Genomic DNA, 15,138 nt, shown 5'->3' with positions numbered 1-15,138 from the left:
AAATATATTAACTAAATTATTAAAGTATATTTATAAAATTATATTAACTTTAATTAAAATAATTAAGTTAAATACTTATTAAATATAGAATTTTTTTATAATAACTTAGTTTTAAAATTAATTAAACTATTACTATTTTATATTTATAAAGAATATTATTTATAAATATATTAAATATTATAAAAAAAATATAAAATTATATTTAAAGTAAATAAACTTAAAAAATTATATTAAAAACTATATATATAACTTAAATTTATATAAAAATATATAAGAAAATATATAAATAAGAAAAAGCTTAAAGAATTAATCCTTTAGGAAGAAAATATAATTTACTTACTTTAATATACTTAAGGAAAAAAATAAATTAATATTAAAATAAATACGCTAAATAATAAGCTAAATTATAAAGAAATCAAGCTTTATAAAATTTTAAAAAACATTAGTAAAGTTAATTATAAACTAGATTTTTTAAAATAACTAAATAAATAAGGAAAATTAATATACTTAATTTTTTATATTTTATTATTAAAAAAAGTATTAATAAATAAAAATATAAAAGAAGTTATTAAAAATAAAATTATTATTAAAGGTAAAAAACTTAAATATAAAGTTAATAAAATAATATTACTAAAAATGAATAAAGTAATTAATAAACTTTAATACTTAATAAAATAAAAAAGTTATAATAAAAATATAAATAATTAAAAATTAAAAAGTAATTTTAAATATACTAATATTATTTTAAAAACTTTTTAAAATAAATTTTATAAATAATTATAAGTAAAATAAAAATAAATATAAAAAAAACTAAAATACTTTATAAAACTTAAAAAAAAAAAAAATACTGTTTAATAAAGTAAAAGAATTTAAACTTAAAAATACTAAATTAATATTTAAAGAAAACTACTTAACTTTATTTATAAATTATACTTTATAAAAAAATTATACTTTTTTATATTATATATAAGCTAGCTTAATTTACTTTTCTTTTTTTTTTAATAATTTACTTTTTTTATTTTTTTAATATTTAATTTATAATTTATTATTTTTATATTATAAATATAAAGTAATTAATAAAACTTTTATAACTTTATAAAATAAACTAAAGCCTTATTATATTTTACCTTTTACTAAGTAAGAAATTCTTTATAATACTTTTATTAAGTAATTAATACTTCTTTTATAAGCTTTTTCTAATACTTTAATTATTTAAGCTTTTTTATAATATAATTAATTAAAAAATAAATATTAATATAAATAATACTTAAGAAAAAGTATAATATTTATAAAAAAATATAAAAATAAAAAAACTATTATATAAATAACTTAAATAATAATAATAAATATATATATTATTACTTTTAATAATTAAATAAAAATATTTATTTAAGTAATAAAAATAAAGTAATACTTTAAAATTAAAAGAATAAATAAAAGTTATATAAAAATAATATTTTTTTATAAACTTAAATTTAAGCTTTTTTACTTAATTAAATATAATAATAATTAAAAAAGAAAAAGTATTTACTTAAAGAATAAAAAAAATTATAATACTTATATAAAAAGTAACTTGAGCTTTAAAAATAAAATTAATAAAAGGGGAATATTATATTATAAGCTAATATATTTATAATTATAATAATAGGTTTATAAAGTAAGTATTATAAAATTATAATAAACTAAAAAATTAATTATAGTATAACTTATATAATAGTAAATAAGCTAAAGTAAGCTACTTTTTATTTAAGAAACTAACTTACTTTAAAATAAATAAGCTTAAGTAAACTTTATATTATATATTTATTTTATAATATTTATTTAAAATAATTTAAATAATTAGTTATAAATATAAAATAATACTTAATTATATTTATAAAGTATTATTTATTAATTATATAAATAAACCTTTTATTTTTATTAATTACCTACTAGTCTAGCCTAGTCTATTTACTAATATAAACCTAGTATAAGGTTTATCCCTTAGGAATTCCTTTTATATTAACCCTATAAGAGCTTAGCTTATTATATATTACTATATTTTTATTATATTTAACTTATATTCTTTAATCTTTTAATATTAATATTTTTTAACTTTTTAAGTATATTTATTAAAAGATACTATAGAAATTACTATTTAATAGTAACTTAGCTTTTATATAAAGAGATTTTTTAATAGCTTTTTAAGCTATATATAAAAAGGGTTTTATAAAATATAATATTCTCTTAGGATTTAAATAAACTAGTATTTTCCCTCTTAATATATAGCTATTAACTATAAAGGTATATTTATAATAGTAAAAAAAGCAAAAGGCTATTAATTTAGTAGTTTTAACTTTTTTACTTAAAAAAATATAATTTTATTAAGCCTTAATTTTAATTTATAAAGCCTATAAGAAATATAATAATTTAATAAACTCCTTAACTTATAAAAGCTTTTATTAAACTAGCTTTATAATTATAAAAACTTATACTTTAAAAAAATATATTAATAACTTTATAATAAATTAAAATTAATATATTAAGAAATTATTAAGTTATAAAAAATATAATAATTTTATTTAATTAATTAGGGACTTTTATATAGTTATAAGCCTTAGTTAAATCTAATAATAAAATAATAAACTAAAAAGAACTAATAAAAAAATAATAAAAGTATAATAATAAAAAGGCTATTAAGTTATTAAACTTAAGCTTTAATAACTTTAAAAGCTATATTAAAAAGCTTAAGCTAATTAATAAGTTATTAAGCTAAAAAGAATAATAAAAAAAGTATAACTTTCATTTATAAAAAAAAAATAAAAAATTCCTAATCCTTAAGACTTAAAATAAAAAATATAATTACTTTATTAATTATAAAAATAACCTTTTTTTCTTTAATATAATAAAATTATAATTATTATATATATAGAAAATTATATAATAAACCTTAACTAAACTATATATTCTTAAGTAAATATTTAAGTATTCTTAAGGTATAGAGGTTATATTTATTTTAAAAAAGGTTAGTAAAGCTGCAATAGCTAGGTCAGAGGAAGGCTACGCCCCAGCCTTTAGTTTAAAATCTAGAATTAATCCATAGCCTAACCTAATTAGCTACAGCTAACTAAGTTAAACCTCGAAAATTCAGGCTACAAAGTATAGCCGCTAATTAAGGTTTAAGACCAAACTTAAAATACATATGTAAAACAGCCTAAACAATAAGGTTTAAATATAACGCAACTGACTTTAAGCCCCGCGACTTATAGTTTAATAACTCAACCAGACCAGATAGGCCTGATCCTTCCGTCAGGTTATAAAAGGCAGCAACAATCCTGCCTAAAAATAAATTGCGCACGCAACACAAAAGACCACCCGACAAGACAACGCACTACAAAAGCAATAAACCCTTTCAACAACTAAAGACAAGTCAACAGCCAACACACGTCTACCACAAACAGCCACAATGGCTAAAGGCAATAAGAAACCGACTGCAACCACGGCTAAGATAATAGCTGCTGCTACAAAAACTCGCAATAAGGACGTTATCAGCGCCGCAGAGAAGGTCTGCCAGAGCCTGAAGAATAAAAAAGGCAAAAGAGGGCAACCTAAACTGACTACGAAAGAGAAGACGTAGATTAGCTGGGCTACTGCTGAGTAAAAGAATTAGCAGAGCACTAGCCAATAGCTGCTAGACAAAGGTTTAATAGCAACCTATTATTCTAATCTTAGTTAGGCAGTTTATCCTCTGTACCTAGGAGAGGTTCTTAAGGTATTAAAATAAATAATTTAGTAAATATACTAAGGCCCTTTAGTAATATTAATAATAAAAATTATAAGGCTATATAAAAAGAAATATAAAAAGTTATATAAAAAATATTACTTAATTTTACTAATAACTTTAATAATAATATTAATAGTAAAAAGGATTTTTATAGCTTACTATTATTATTAACTTTACCTAAGTTAAAAATATTATTAAAAATACTATATAAAAGTATTATAAAAATAATAAAGGACTTTAAAGTAATATAAAATTTATAAAAATTAATTAATTATATTTTTTATTATAAAAAAAATTATTAATAATATAATAATAAAGAAAATAACCTTAAATTTAGTACCTTTCCCTTATAAATCAAGGTATTTTAATTTTCTAAGTATTTTAGGGATTTCCGGCCTAACTTAAAGGCTATTGCCTTTAAGTTAGTCACTAGAAGTGGAGCCAACGGGTACCTAAATGATAATTGCCTGTTACTGACCTAACCGCCCGCTAGCATGAACCTAAGCCTAGAGGTTCATCCGTTGGAGAGCTTGTCTATGCTAATATATAGATGCTAGCTCGTCGCACTAAACCGCCTACCTCTAATCCTCACTGTCGTCTGGCCATTATCACATGAAGAATGTTTAATTACGCACCACCCTATCTTTGATCTGGTCAAACATGGTAGTCACATCCAGAAAGCCGGCTCCCTGAAGTCCAATCCTCAGCATACCAGGACTGCTTTTGATCTCAGACTTCCTCTCCAGGAGTTCATCTGCGTCCCAATTCGCCCATACAAACTTGCCGTGGAGAAACTTTGCGGAATCTGTGGAAAGCCACACGCAGAAATCACTTGGCAAACTCGCTGTAAGAAAGCGCCCTTAGTATCCAATTTCAAGTGCAGACCATCAAATCAGAACTTACCATCATCCCAAGGGAGCGAATTCTCATCATATCCCTTTGCTCGGACCGTTTCGCTTAACACAGCGCCTGGGTGGATGCTGACTATCTGCGCCTTATCCACAGACAACTCATCTGCTAGGTTCTGCACGAGGTTTGCGAACCCAATCTTCGACGCTGCATAGGCTGCCTGAAAAGGGGCGGGGCTCGAGTGTATGGAACAAGTCGAGATATTAATAAGTATCTTGTCCATATCGATTAGAGATTATTTCCAAGAGTTAGCCGATATTATATACCTTCTTCCCACTTGACGCTACGATTTGGCCAAAGAAAAGCTTAGCAACCCGCAAGTTTGCAAGCACATTGATCTCGAATGCTGTCCAGGCTGCTGTTATATCCTCGGAAACTAGTCCAAACTTGACATTCCCAGCGTTTAGCACGAGGACATCGACAGCGATTCCCGCTGCCGCAATCGACTGCCATGTGGACTCGATGCTCGGCAGAGAGGTGATGTCGCAGGCGAAAGTCATAATGACGGTTTCGTTTCTGCTTCGTGCTGCATTTAGTTTATCCGCAGCAACTCGAAGTGCTTCCTGACGGCGGCCGAGAATTATCACACGCGAGGCTCCGGCTTTGGCGAAAGCAGAGGCAATAGCGAAGCCAATCCCATCTGAACCTCCTGTGACAAGCACAGTTCGTCCGACTTGTGAATTCAGCGGATTGTGAGATGAGATGGTCGGATACGAAGTCGTGCGGAATTTTTGCGTGAAAGTTGCCATTGTTTATGCTGCTTGGAGAGGGTACGGCTAATGGTGGTAACAATTTGAGAAGAGAGTTGAAAGTCAAGATATCTAACTCCCAATTATTGAGTACCGAAACATTTGGATTCCTCAACTTAAGTGAGGACTACGTCTATTCCGTTATATATCCTCGCACTTATACAAGAGCCATAGAAGGCGATTTGGTAAGCATACGCTTCCAATTTTTTAGCTATACCGATATATCTCCAATAGGTTTGTCATCGGGCCATCGCGTGTTCCCCTTATGCTGATTAATGAATGAATGTGGTTCTGGCTGAGCACGCCCTATTCCAAGCAGGCTGTGGAATTACTCGCATGAAATTTCTTAGCGTCCGCGGAAGATACGGAGCTAACGGAGGCAATCCCGCCTACACGGGAATATTCCCCGTCGACGGGAAATCTCGCCCGAATCCCGACATTCCCTGGGAGGTTAGGCTGATCGCTCTAACCTGTAGTCTCAGAGATACTTCAACCGGAGCCAGGTTGTATCTACAATAATCTATTTGGTGGAGTTTGCTGATTTTTGCTTAGAGATCAATGGATGTTTCGCTATACCATAATAATTGGCCCTCGAAGAGACCCATAGAATAGAAGACAAAGGGTTTACGAAATGGAAAATGAATATAAGCTAGCTCAAGAGACTGTAACCCGCCCAGACAGTTCGCAGCCGAGTTGATAACATCACCATTTCCCCATATAGTGTCGCATATCGCTGCAGATATGGTTGAGACACGCAAAGCCCTCCGCAGAGCAGCATTCGGCCATGTCGAATTCTGCGAAGAAGCTCTACCTCCGCGCGGGCCTACAGACGTCTTGATCCGCGTTCGAGCTGTGTCACTCAACTGGAAAGACGTGGCTCTTGTTGACGGTCGATTGCCTTGGCCAGGCATAACTGGAGGGATCGTGGGAACAGAGTTTGCCGGAGAGGTCGAGTGGATTGGCGAGAAAATACGGTCACTCAATGTTGTTTAACCATTCTAGCGCGTGAAATTTGGAGACAAATGAGCCCATGGGCTGACAAATATGCAGGTTGGAGATAGGGTCGTGTCGCTTATCAACCTTGAGGATATCACAGGGCGAGAAACAACCTGGAGGGGTGAGTTATCTGTTTATCTGGCTCGGCCATGCACTCACTGAGTCCTTTCCGGATTGAATGCGCGAAAGATAAAACCCACGCTAACACACGCTAAGCCTTGGGGCACAATGTGGATGGGACTCTGGCTGAACACATTGTCCTCCCGGAGGTCGCTATTGTCAATATTCCCGACTACTTAGCATGGACTGAGGTAGGCATACGGAATATTTGAGCAATAAAAACAGTTTGAGCTGATAATGGGGGACACAGGCAAGCATGATATCCTGTGCTGGTCTGACTGCGTGGTCCGCACTGAAGATGACCTCCCGCTTGTATGGGAAGACAGTGCTTATCGAAGGTAAGAAACAGACTGAAGATGGCAGCAGGGTTAGTCCAGACACTGTACAGATCACATAGTTGACGCGGACAGCAGGGACCGGAGGAGTCAGCATTCTCGCATTGACTCTGGCTGCAAAGGCCGGGGCAAAAGTCATAGTTACGTCGTCTTCGGATGAAAAACTCCAGCGAGTCAAGGGACTAGGAGCGTGGCATACGATCAACTATAAGAGATATCCCGACTGGGAAAGTGAGGTACTGAAACTCACCGATGGCCGAGGTGTTGACCTTGTGGTTGAGCAAGGCGGGGCTGCCACTCTGCTGAAGAGCGTGGCTGCTGTTGGGAAAGGCGGCCAAGTGTCACAAGTCGGGCTGCTGACCACCGAAAGTCAAGGAGATCTTGGCGAGTTGGTCAACATGCTCATAATGAAGGCCTGTAGCATTGTGTAAGCTCTTACACCCTTTCATATGTCCCATTCCATGAAACTATTTGGCTAATCAACATCTATCTATCCTCAGGGGGATCCGTGTTGGGATAAAAAGTGATCTGGAGGAGTTCGTGGAATTTCTCAATGCTACTGAATTGACCCTTACACCATGCATTGATCGAATTTTCCAGTTTGATCAAGCTGCGGAGGCACTTGACTATCTTCGAAGCGGGAAGGCATTTGGAAAAGTGGTGGTGGAATTTTGATGCATGTCGGAGGGCTATTGTAACCGACGACCTTATTCGAAGCACAGCCTGCGTTTCGACGGCATTGCGTCTGTTAACCTCTGCTTCTTCCGCCTTTTTGACTTGTCCGGGTTTATGTATGTTAACTGTGCATGATTGCCTCCCTGGCGCTTAAAAATTCAAGGTACCGTCCTGAAGTTTCCATATGTCAGTGAATCGGCGACCAATGCTGATGATGTGTGACGGGCCGAAGCAAACCCACCAGCAGATTTCCACTTGATGTCAATTCGTTTTAATGCGTCGCGAACTATACTAAGCTCACTCACTGACCTCTCGCGTATGAACCAAATCCCAGCCAGGTATAGCCATGGAATCATAAAGGGCGGGATGTCGCCGTGCCCAAGAGACGTCGGGTCTTTGTCAAGATACCCCTGGGCTACGCTCAATGCAACCAATGCTGCGTTCTCTGAAGCATGCTTCGCGCGTTGCTGGAGTTCGCTAGGCTCATCTTTCTGAAGATAAGGCGCATAGAGAGTCAGGATTGCGCTATTGCTCCCATGATTAGCGATACAAAAGGAAAGATAAAAAAGGCCTTCTTAAAGGGAAAGGACCTAAGGCACTCGGGCCAGGCTCACTGACCAAAACGAGACAGCGGTTTGGTAACACAGTATGGAGTATATACCTCCAGTCTGTGTCTCAGCAGAGTATTGGATTAAGGCACTTAAAGTTTTGTCAAGCTGATCAAGTTCGCTCGGTCGGGAGCTGACGGATATAGATGTATCTGATGTGTGACGATATACACAGCTGAGCAAGTAGCAGGCTTGTACGGTGCTGGCGTACCGCCCCAGGGATTCCGGCGGAGACGACAGCGTGTAATACGCCTCAGGCGTTTTCTGGTCTTCCCAGTCATTGTCGTGGCAAGGGAGTATTGCAGACATCTCGGCTTCCGGGACCAACATGATTTGTCGCGGCCTTCCTAGCCCCGCGATTCTGTATAAACATAGTATAGTCAACACTTGTAACAGGCACAGAGGGGAGCGCACATGGGTGAAGCGCGTGTATTTTATGAAAAGGAGGAAAGAAAGGGTCGGTTAGTCGCACAAGACGGGGAGAGTTCATTGGGATGCACAAACCTTTCGAGAATGTATACAGCCCACCATGTTCTTCTCTCCTCTTCTCCATCTGCCCACATGCTCTTCGCCCCTCCCCCTCGGGCAACTTCCCAACCCATCTCTAGAGATAGAGCATATCGAAGGCACATGCTGATCGACAGGTCTGCAGCTGGGTATATGGCATGACCCCATTCGTAAACGGACAGGAGAATGCAACCCTGCAAAACCTCAGGCGTTATGAGTCCACTACGCTGGATTTCAGTGCAGTATTTAATAGCAGCACAATATTCGGGGAGAACATCTGGATCTTGGATCCCGGTGCAAGAGGATGTCAGAAGACTCATACAAAGGAGCAAAAATGCCGAATCTACCCGAGCGGGCAGCAGCGGGTTGAGCAGCCGCTCGTACACCTTCTTCTTGGACACAATAGGGAGCCATTGGTGTACGGACTGATAGTAGCTTGTCATGATTCTCTGAGACAAACTGCCCTCCAGAACGAGTTGTTTTACATAGCCAGGGACGCAGACCGCCACTCGGAGGGATGGAGTTGCCCCTCTAAGACTGCGAAGAAACAATTCATGGTCCAGGAAGCGGATGGTAGCCAGGGCTTTCTCGTCGTGGTCTGGCACGAGATTGGGTTCGTGAGCAGCCGGAGATGATGACGAGACGGCTCTTAATGCATTGGAGTCTGAAGCAGTTGATTTGGTATACGAGCAGGTTTGCTTGTGCCTAGAATAAACCTCGTCATAGTTTCGTTAGATGCTTGCCCTCTCCAGATCAGATTCCTCTACCTACACCTTGCAGGTGGAACACTCTGGGAGATCCCGAGAGCACCGGATTTTCCGGCGTGAGCAAAATCTGTCGTAGGCGTTAACATTCATCTTCGGAAGGTACCCAAGGCTCTCCGTGGGGACTAGGACAAAGGATAAAGAAAGGAAGGCGTAATTACCCCTGTTCCGCTGTCAGTAGGTCCTTTGTTCTAGCTAAACCCACTGGATGAGCTTACACAGGCGCGCCGAGCAAGAGAGTGTCTTCCTCTTGGAAATGACGAGCCGGATATGGAACGATCCATCTGGGCTTGCGGTGAAAGAGGAAGAGATTCGGCAACGTTACGGGATTCTTGTGGCAGGATTGCAGGTGCGACGGAATACGGGCAGATGCGGGGATATATATCCGCATACGGAGATTGACGGGAATGGCGGACATGACAAGCCGTTCAGCGGAGTGTTAGTCCGCCTTCCCCAAAATAGATAGGTTCCCAGTGCTGAGTCATGCCTCTTAGCCTGGATGTGTTGAGTATTGACTGCTCAAGTCTTTGCGTGCCTCGTTATAATTATTTATTGTTATTTTTTATTTTTTTTATAGTATAGTCCTTTTATTTAATTTATTACTTTAAAATTTACTTAATATATTTAAATATAAAAATAAAATATTATATATTAATAACTTTTATTTAAAAGAAATATTAAATAATAAATAAAGTATTATATTTAATCTTAAGTTAATTACTTTAATATTTAAATGTTTTATAAAAATATTAATATTAAAGAACTTGATTTTTTTTAAAATTTAATTTAATGTTTATTTTGAAGATTGGCGCCTTCTCCCCTTACACACTATGGATACTGTGAGGTTTCAGGTGTGTTGAAAATTGACGAGATGTAAACCATTTCGCTGCTTGTCTACAGAAATGCTCTTAGGAACGTTTGCGGCATCACAATTCTAGCATTTTATTATAGTAGCAATGATTTAACTCGAAACTTAGGTAGAAATAATTAGAATTCAGTCTTTCAGACTTAAACCTGGAGTTTTATATGCCGAGATTGCCCTTCCAAATAAGCCAAACGTTCTTCCCTAGTATATGTTTTGTAAAGGGAGTAAATGGTTTATTCTTTCTCGACCGGCAGAGCCCCAATCTTCCCAAGCCAAGCTTTCAGGATGTCATTGAACTTCTCACTGGCCAACTGGTGGAACCAGTGGCCGTTGCCATCAATCACAACGCATTCATCCAGCTCACTTCCCTTAGCTATATCGTGTCGATCAACAGCAACGGCATCTTCGTGGGACCCAAAAGTCAACCGTGGACACTTCAGCTTCCCGCTAAACTGAGAAATGGCAACTTCCTTACGACCAAGGCAGTTCATACCCCCCCAGCCGCCCCAAGACATCGCATACATGACCTGTTCGTCCATTTCCCTGGCGCGACGTTTATGCCACGTCTTCTGCCATTCCGGGTTTCCCTCCGAGTAGGACCACTCAAAGTAAGTGATCATTTTGGAGATAGTATCACTTGGGAGGTTGAAGTACGATACATTGGCACCACGGAAGGCGTGGTCGAATCGGTGAATGGGGTCCAAGCTAACAAGGGCACGTACGAGGTCTGGCCGCACTGTGGCAAGATAGTAGCTTTCCATAGATCCCTGGGAATGCGACATAACGATTGTAGACGTTATGGAAAGATGTTCTAGCAGAGCAATGATGTCGTAGGTGCGTGTCTCAGGGAAATAGTCAATGATGGAGGGATCAGCGTTCGGACCGGGCCATGAGGTGATGCCCGGGGTCGGCGCCGGCGCAGAAGAGCGGCCTTGGCCACGAATATCGAAGGAGACCACACGGAATCCAAGTTCGAGAAGGAATTTCACCTGCCAAGACCAGTCGTGAAGATCACAGGTCAGGCCGGGAACGAGAAGAATAGGCGGGGCATTTCGCAGGCCTTCGTCCATAAACCAGATAGAGATCTGCTGGTTTATGTTAAGGAATGGCATCGTCAAAGAGATCCAATGATTTTGATTTATTGTGTTTGGGCTCAACAAGATAAAGTTTTTGACTCAAGGGTGGAGGACTAGGATAGGCGGATATGTTGTTATTTTATAGCTGCTCTTTACATATCATTTCAAGCAATGATATCCAGCCAGCTAGATACATCAGCCAAGGCTATTCTTCACTAACTAGACCTTAGACTCTCACAACGTCGACTGACTACCAGCCTTCTGACGCGACGTCCCTGACTGGGACCACTAGGGGCTAAGATCCTTAATAAGGGCTAATTCTCCCAAAGAAAAATTGACTTATTCTGACTATATGTAGTAAATGTAGGAGTTAGATATACATGCAATGTAATAGATGGTGAATATGGGAATCTCGTATTATCATCAGTTCAACAGGGATCAACTCCGAGGGTCAACGAGAAACCACGGGGCGTTTGTACGAGTAGCAGTGTTAGTGTTGAGATGGCCTGTTGAAAGTGGCGGGAAGGTGGTCCTCGCTTGTTTGGACCAATTGCTTAGTTTGATGTTAGTAGATGATGGCTTTGCGGCAAATTGCTTCTTTCGGCATGGTATGATATTAAAGAGTAAGCGCAAGGAGCTTACGAGGCTTGGCAAAAGATTTGCTTGTAAGGAGCTCCTACGAGCAAGATGGATCTCAGAGCGATCTCCATGACGTGACGGATATAAGAAAGGATGCCTAGGTTCTGTTTTGACTAGGGCTGCAACATTTAGTGCCTTGCCGATGAATTGGCTTACTGCTGAATGCAAAGATAGCCCAATGTGTGTTCTCGCTAGAAAGTTTATGCCTGTTTAGCCTCTGATGTAGAATCTCGGTTCTGGCGTCATAGAGCATCCATATAAGTCTTTTTAAACGTACCTGGCCTCAATTTCCGGTACTGAGAATATAGAGATAAGGAGCTGAGAGTTGATATTCGAGGTCTTAGGGGTAGGTAAGCACGCTCGGGCAAGTACCGACAAGGCGTTGGTTTTCTGATGCTCTAATCTACGGTTGATATATGGTGATATTCCCTCATAATCATTCGGATTGCGATACTCGTCCCATAGTGAATAGTTTCACCTACCAGAAAGGCTCGGACGAAGCGGTCGATGCATCTGTCCCAATGTAAAAACTTGGCCCCTATGATCTCGTACACCGCTTCGTGGGTCTGGACTATAGAAATACGAATATGGAGTTGAGCCAGACAGTTATTATTATTCCTCCTTACAAACCACGCTTACAAATGCTATTGTATACAAGACCAAAATATCCCATAGATTTAATGATCATACTGATGGGGCTACCTGATGTTACTGTGGGTTCTCGGGGGTTAGAAATGGTCTGGTCTGACTTATGGAACAAACGATCTTATAGAGTTCCGCATTTAACATGAGAACAGAAACCCTGGGCTCTGTACGAAGTATAGACTGCCGCTATTCGACTGGCCCTCTCCACAACATGTCCCGCAAGTGCATCACGCTAAATTGTCCGTTACAGGGTGTTGCTTGGTAAAGAGTAAGATGATATTTTTCACACTAAATGAGCAATCATGTAGACTAACGTATCACTATACGACTCACAGCACACACTACACAGCCACAGATCCATTCTGCTAGAAAACGAGTAAACAGGGATCGTCTCGGATAAAGCCGCATCCTACTCGTGGCTTTGTGTGAAATCGTATAGTTGGCCAGTCAGATGAAGGTGCCAATCCGGATAATACATCTTTCAGCTTATTAAAGGTCTTGTATGTAATAGAATCATGTTGCGTACGTTAAGGAACTAAGAACGATCAAATAATGAGAACGAAATGCGCAATGTACGCCTAACTTGTTACTTACTAATGCCGATTGGCTACTATCGTAGTCTACTGCACCCTCGAATATTACGTACGGTAGCCCTCTTTAGTGTCAACAGTTTAAACAGCCCTTTTATTCAATGGTAAACAGCCTAAAGGTATCTTTCCCAATGAAGGTTATCTGTGGTTTTCCCCTGTCAAGTGACGCTGGACCTCGGTTTCTCATACGTTGTTATATAAGTCATATCATGCGCAGCTCTGTCCTGTTTACTGATGTCGAAGTTGCATCCCATATCAGTCTGAATAGATCTTGTTGTGATTGTAGCCAATATGACTACCCAGGGGCCAGCAGATCATCCCTTCGAATTGATTCAAACACCTACATCACAGCTCCGTGATGGGGAACAGGTATAGGCCAATCTCCAGTTACTTTAGCAGATACAATGTGGCTAACTTATTCTGAGCCCAACCAATTCCATCGGTGTGCTTCCGAAATGGCATGCGTTCACAACATGATGCTGCGGGGTTTGAATAGCATCTATCTCCAAGCCCCATATATTAAGGCTCAAGACGAGAAGTCCTTCCTACACTACAGTGCTTGCTTCTACCAGTTAGTCCACGTCCACCACGATGGGGAGGAAAAGATGCTATTTCCGCTCATTGAAGAAATGAGCGGAGAGAAGGGCATTATGCAGCACAACGTCGAACAGCACCATACCTTTGATGAGGGCCTCGAGAAATATATCAAATACATTCGAGACTGCTTAGATGGCAAAGAGGCGTATCAAGGGTCGAATCTAATTGCCATAGTTGATGAGTTTGGTCAAAATCTAGCTGATCACCTGCACGAGGAAATAATGACTATCCTTGGGCTGGAGAAGTATAGGGATAAGATGAAGAGTTTAGAAGAAACTTTCGAGAAATTCGCGAACAAGGATACAGTAAGTTTATTTCTATCCGCAAATGCGAATTGATTATGGCTAATGAGTTTCTATGACAGGCACAATTGCCTCCTGCTGGGACCCTTAGCTGGGGATTTTTCAATCATGACAGAGGATATGAAAATGGCCTCTGGAAAAACTGGCCACCTGCTCCGGCGCCAGTTGTCTTTATGGTGCGATATGTTTTGTTCTGGGTGCACTCAGACTGGTGGCAGTTTGCCTCATGTGATAAGTATGGAAAGCTTAGAGAAAGGCTTTTCACATAATATTAGACTCTGACTATTAGTTTATTAGCCATTGTGACGTCCCGACCTAATACTTAAGTAGTATAGGGTAAGTTCCTAAGGTAATAAGCTAAGGTTAATTAGTTTATATTAGCAAAGAGGATAGGAAGTAGCTTTAAATAAATATAATTATAAAGTAAGTAAAATATAATAAAAATTTAGTTTATATTTAATTTTAATACTTTATTAATAATTATTTATTTAAGTTATTTTAAAAAGTATAGAAAATTAAATTTTATATATTTAGTTATTTTTAGTAGTTTACTTTTAAAATTATAAGCCTAAATATAGGATTATTATTTTATAAGTAATTTATTTAAGGTAGTTTATAATAAGCTTATTATTTTTATATTAATTAATTCTTTAGGTAAAGTATTTTTTTATAGTATATTTTTAATATACTTTATCTTAGGTTAAGTTATAATATAATACCCTTTTTTTATTAATTTTATCCTTAAGGCTAATTATATAGTAGTATTATAAGTATAATTTAAGCTTTATAGGTTTATTTTTTTTTTCTTTAATTATATTATTATAAGTATAAAAATCTTAAAGTTTATTTTTTATAAAGCCTATAAGTAATTATTACTTATATTATTTATTTTAATTAATAGATTTAAAGTAAATATACTTTATTTATATTATTTTTATAAATTAATTACTTATTATATAATTAAGGATTTATTTTATTATTATAAATATATTAAATAA

General features: G+C 36.8%; 5 protein-coding genes across 5 annotated transcripts; 2 read left to right on the top strand and 3 right to left on the bottom strand.

Moving 5' to 3' along the window:
- Positions 1-4,386: 4,386 nt before the first annotated feature.
- On the bottom strand, positions 4,387-5,421 carry M431DRAFT_99836 (hypothetical protein; the record flags this gene model as incomplete). The annotated part of the gene is made up of 3 exons (XM_024925199.1): positions 4,387-4,607; positions 4,667-4,886; positions 4,939-5,421. The coding sequence occupies 3 exons, from the start codon at positions 5,419-5,421 to the stop codon at positions 4,387-4,389; spliced, it is 924 nt and encodes a 307-aa protein (XP_024768047.1).
- A 565-nt stretch (positions 5,422-5,986) lies between these two features.
- On the top strand, positions 5,987-7,713 carry M431DRAFT_155448 (hypothetical protein). Its single transcript, XM_024912930.1, has 6 exons — positions 5,987-6,408; positions 6,472-6,538; positions 6,634-6,728; positions 6,788-6,875; positions 6,951-7,299; positions 7,373-7,713. Exons 1-6 carry the CDS (start codon positions 6,163-6,165, stop codon positions 7,545-7,547), a joined length of 1,020 nt encoding a protein of 339 aa, XP_024768046.1. The 5' UTR covers positions 5,987-6,162; the 3' UTR covers positions 7,548-7,713.
- Positions 7,714-8,089: 376 nt separating this feature from the next.
- M431DRAFT_326191 (hypothetical protein) lies at positions 8,090-9,800 on the bottom strand. The gene is made up of 4 exons (XM_024914335.1): positions 9,645-9,800; positions 9,434-9,589; positions 8,660-9,367; positions 8,090-8,516 (listed from the first exon to the last, which is right to left on the bottom strand). The coding sequence occupies exons 2-4, from the start codon at positions 9,517-9,519 to the stop codon at positions 8,138-8,140; spliced, it is 1,173 nt and encodes a 390-aa protein (XP_024768045.1). The 5' UTR covers positions 9,520-9,589; positions 9,645-9,800; the 3' UTR covers positions 8,090-8,137.
- Positions 9,801-10,524: 724 nt separating this feature from the next.
- Positions 10,525-11,403, bottom strand: M431DRAFT_487619 (hypothetical protein; the record flags this gene model as incomplete). Its single annotated transcript, XM_024916492.1, has 1 exon — positions 10,525-11,403. One exon carries the CDS (start codon positions 11,401-11,403, stop codon positions 10,525-10,527), a length of 879 nt encoding a protein of 292 aa, XP_024768044.1.
- Positions 11,404-13,532: 2,129 nt separating this feature from the next.
- On the top strand, positions 13,533-14,409 carry M431DRAFT_546724 (hypothetical protein; the record flags this gene model as incomplete). The annotated part of the gene is made up of 3 exons (XM_024921226.1): positions 13,533-13,596; positions 13,617-14,143; positions 14,203-14,409. The coding sequence occupies 3 exons, from the start codon at positions 13,533-13,535 to the stop codon at positions 14,407-14,409; spliced, it is 798 nt and encodes a 265-aa protein (XP_024768043.1).
- Between the last annotated feature and the right edge of the window lie 729 nt (positions 14,410-15,138).

Source organism: Trichoderma harzianum, assembly GCF_003025095.1.
Source record: "Trichoderma harzianum CBS 226.95 unplaced genomic scaffold M431scaffold_25, whole genome shotgun sequence".
Taxonomy (NCBI): domain Eukaryota; kingdom Fungi; phylum Ascomycota; class Sordariomycetes; order Hypocreales; family Hypocreaceae; genus Trichoderma; species Trichoderma harzianum.
Note: the sequence above shows the minus strand (reverse complement) of the source record. Positions and strands in the feature narration are given on the sequence as shown.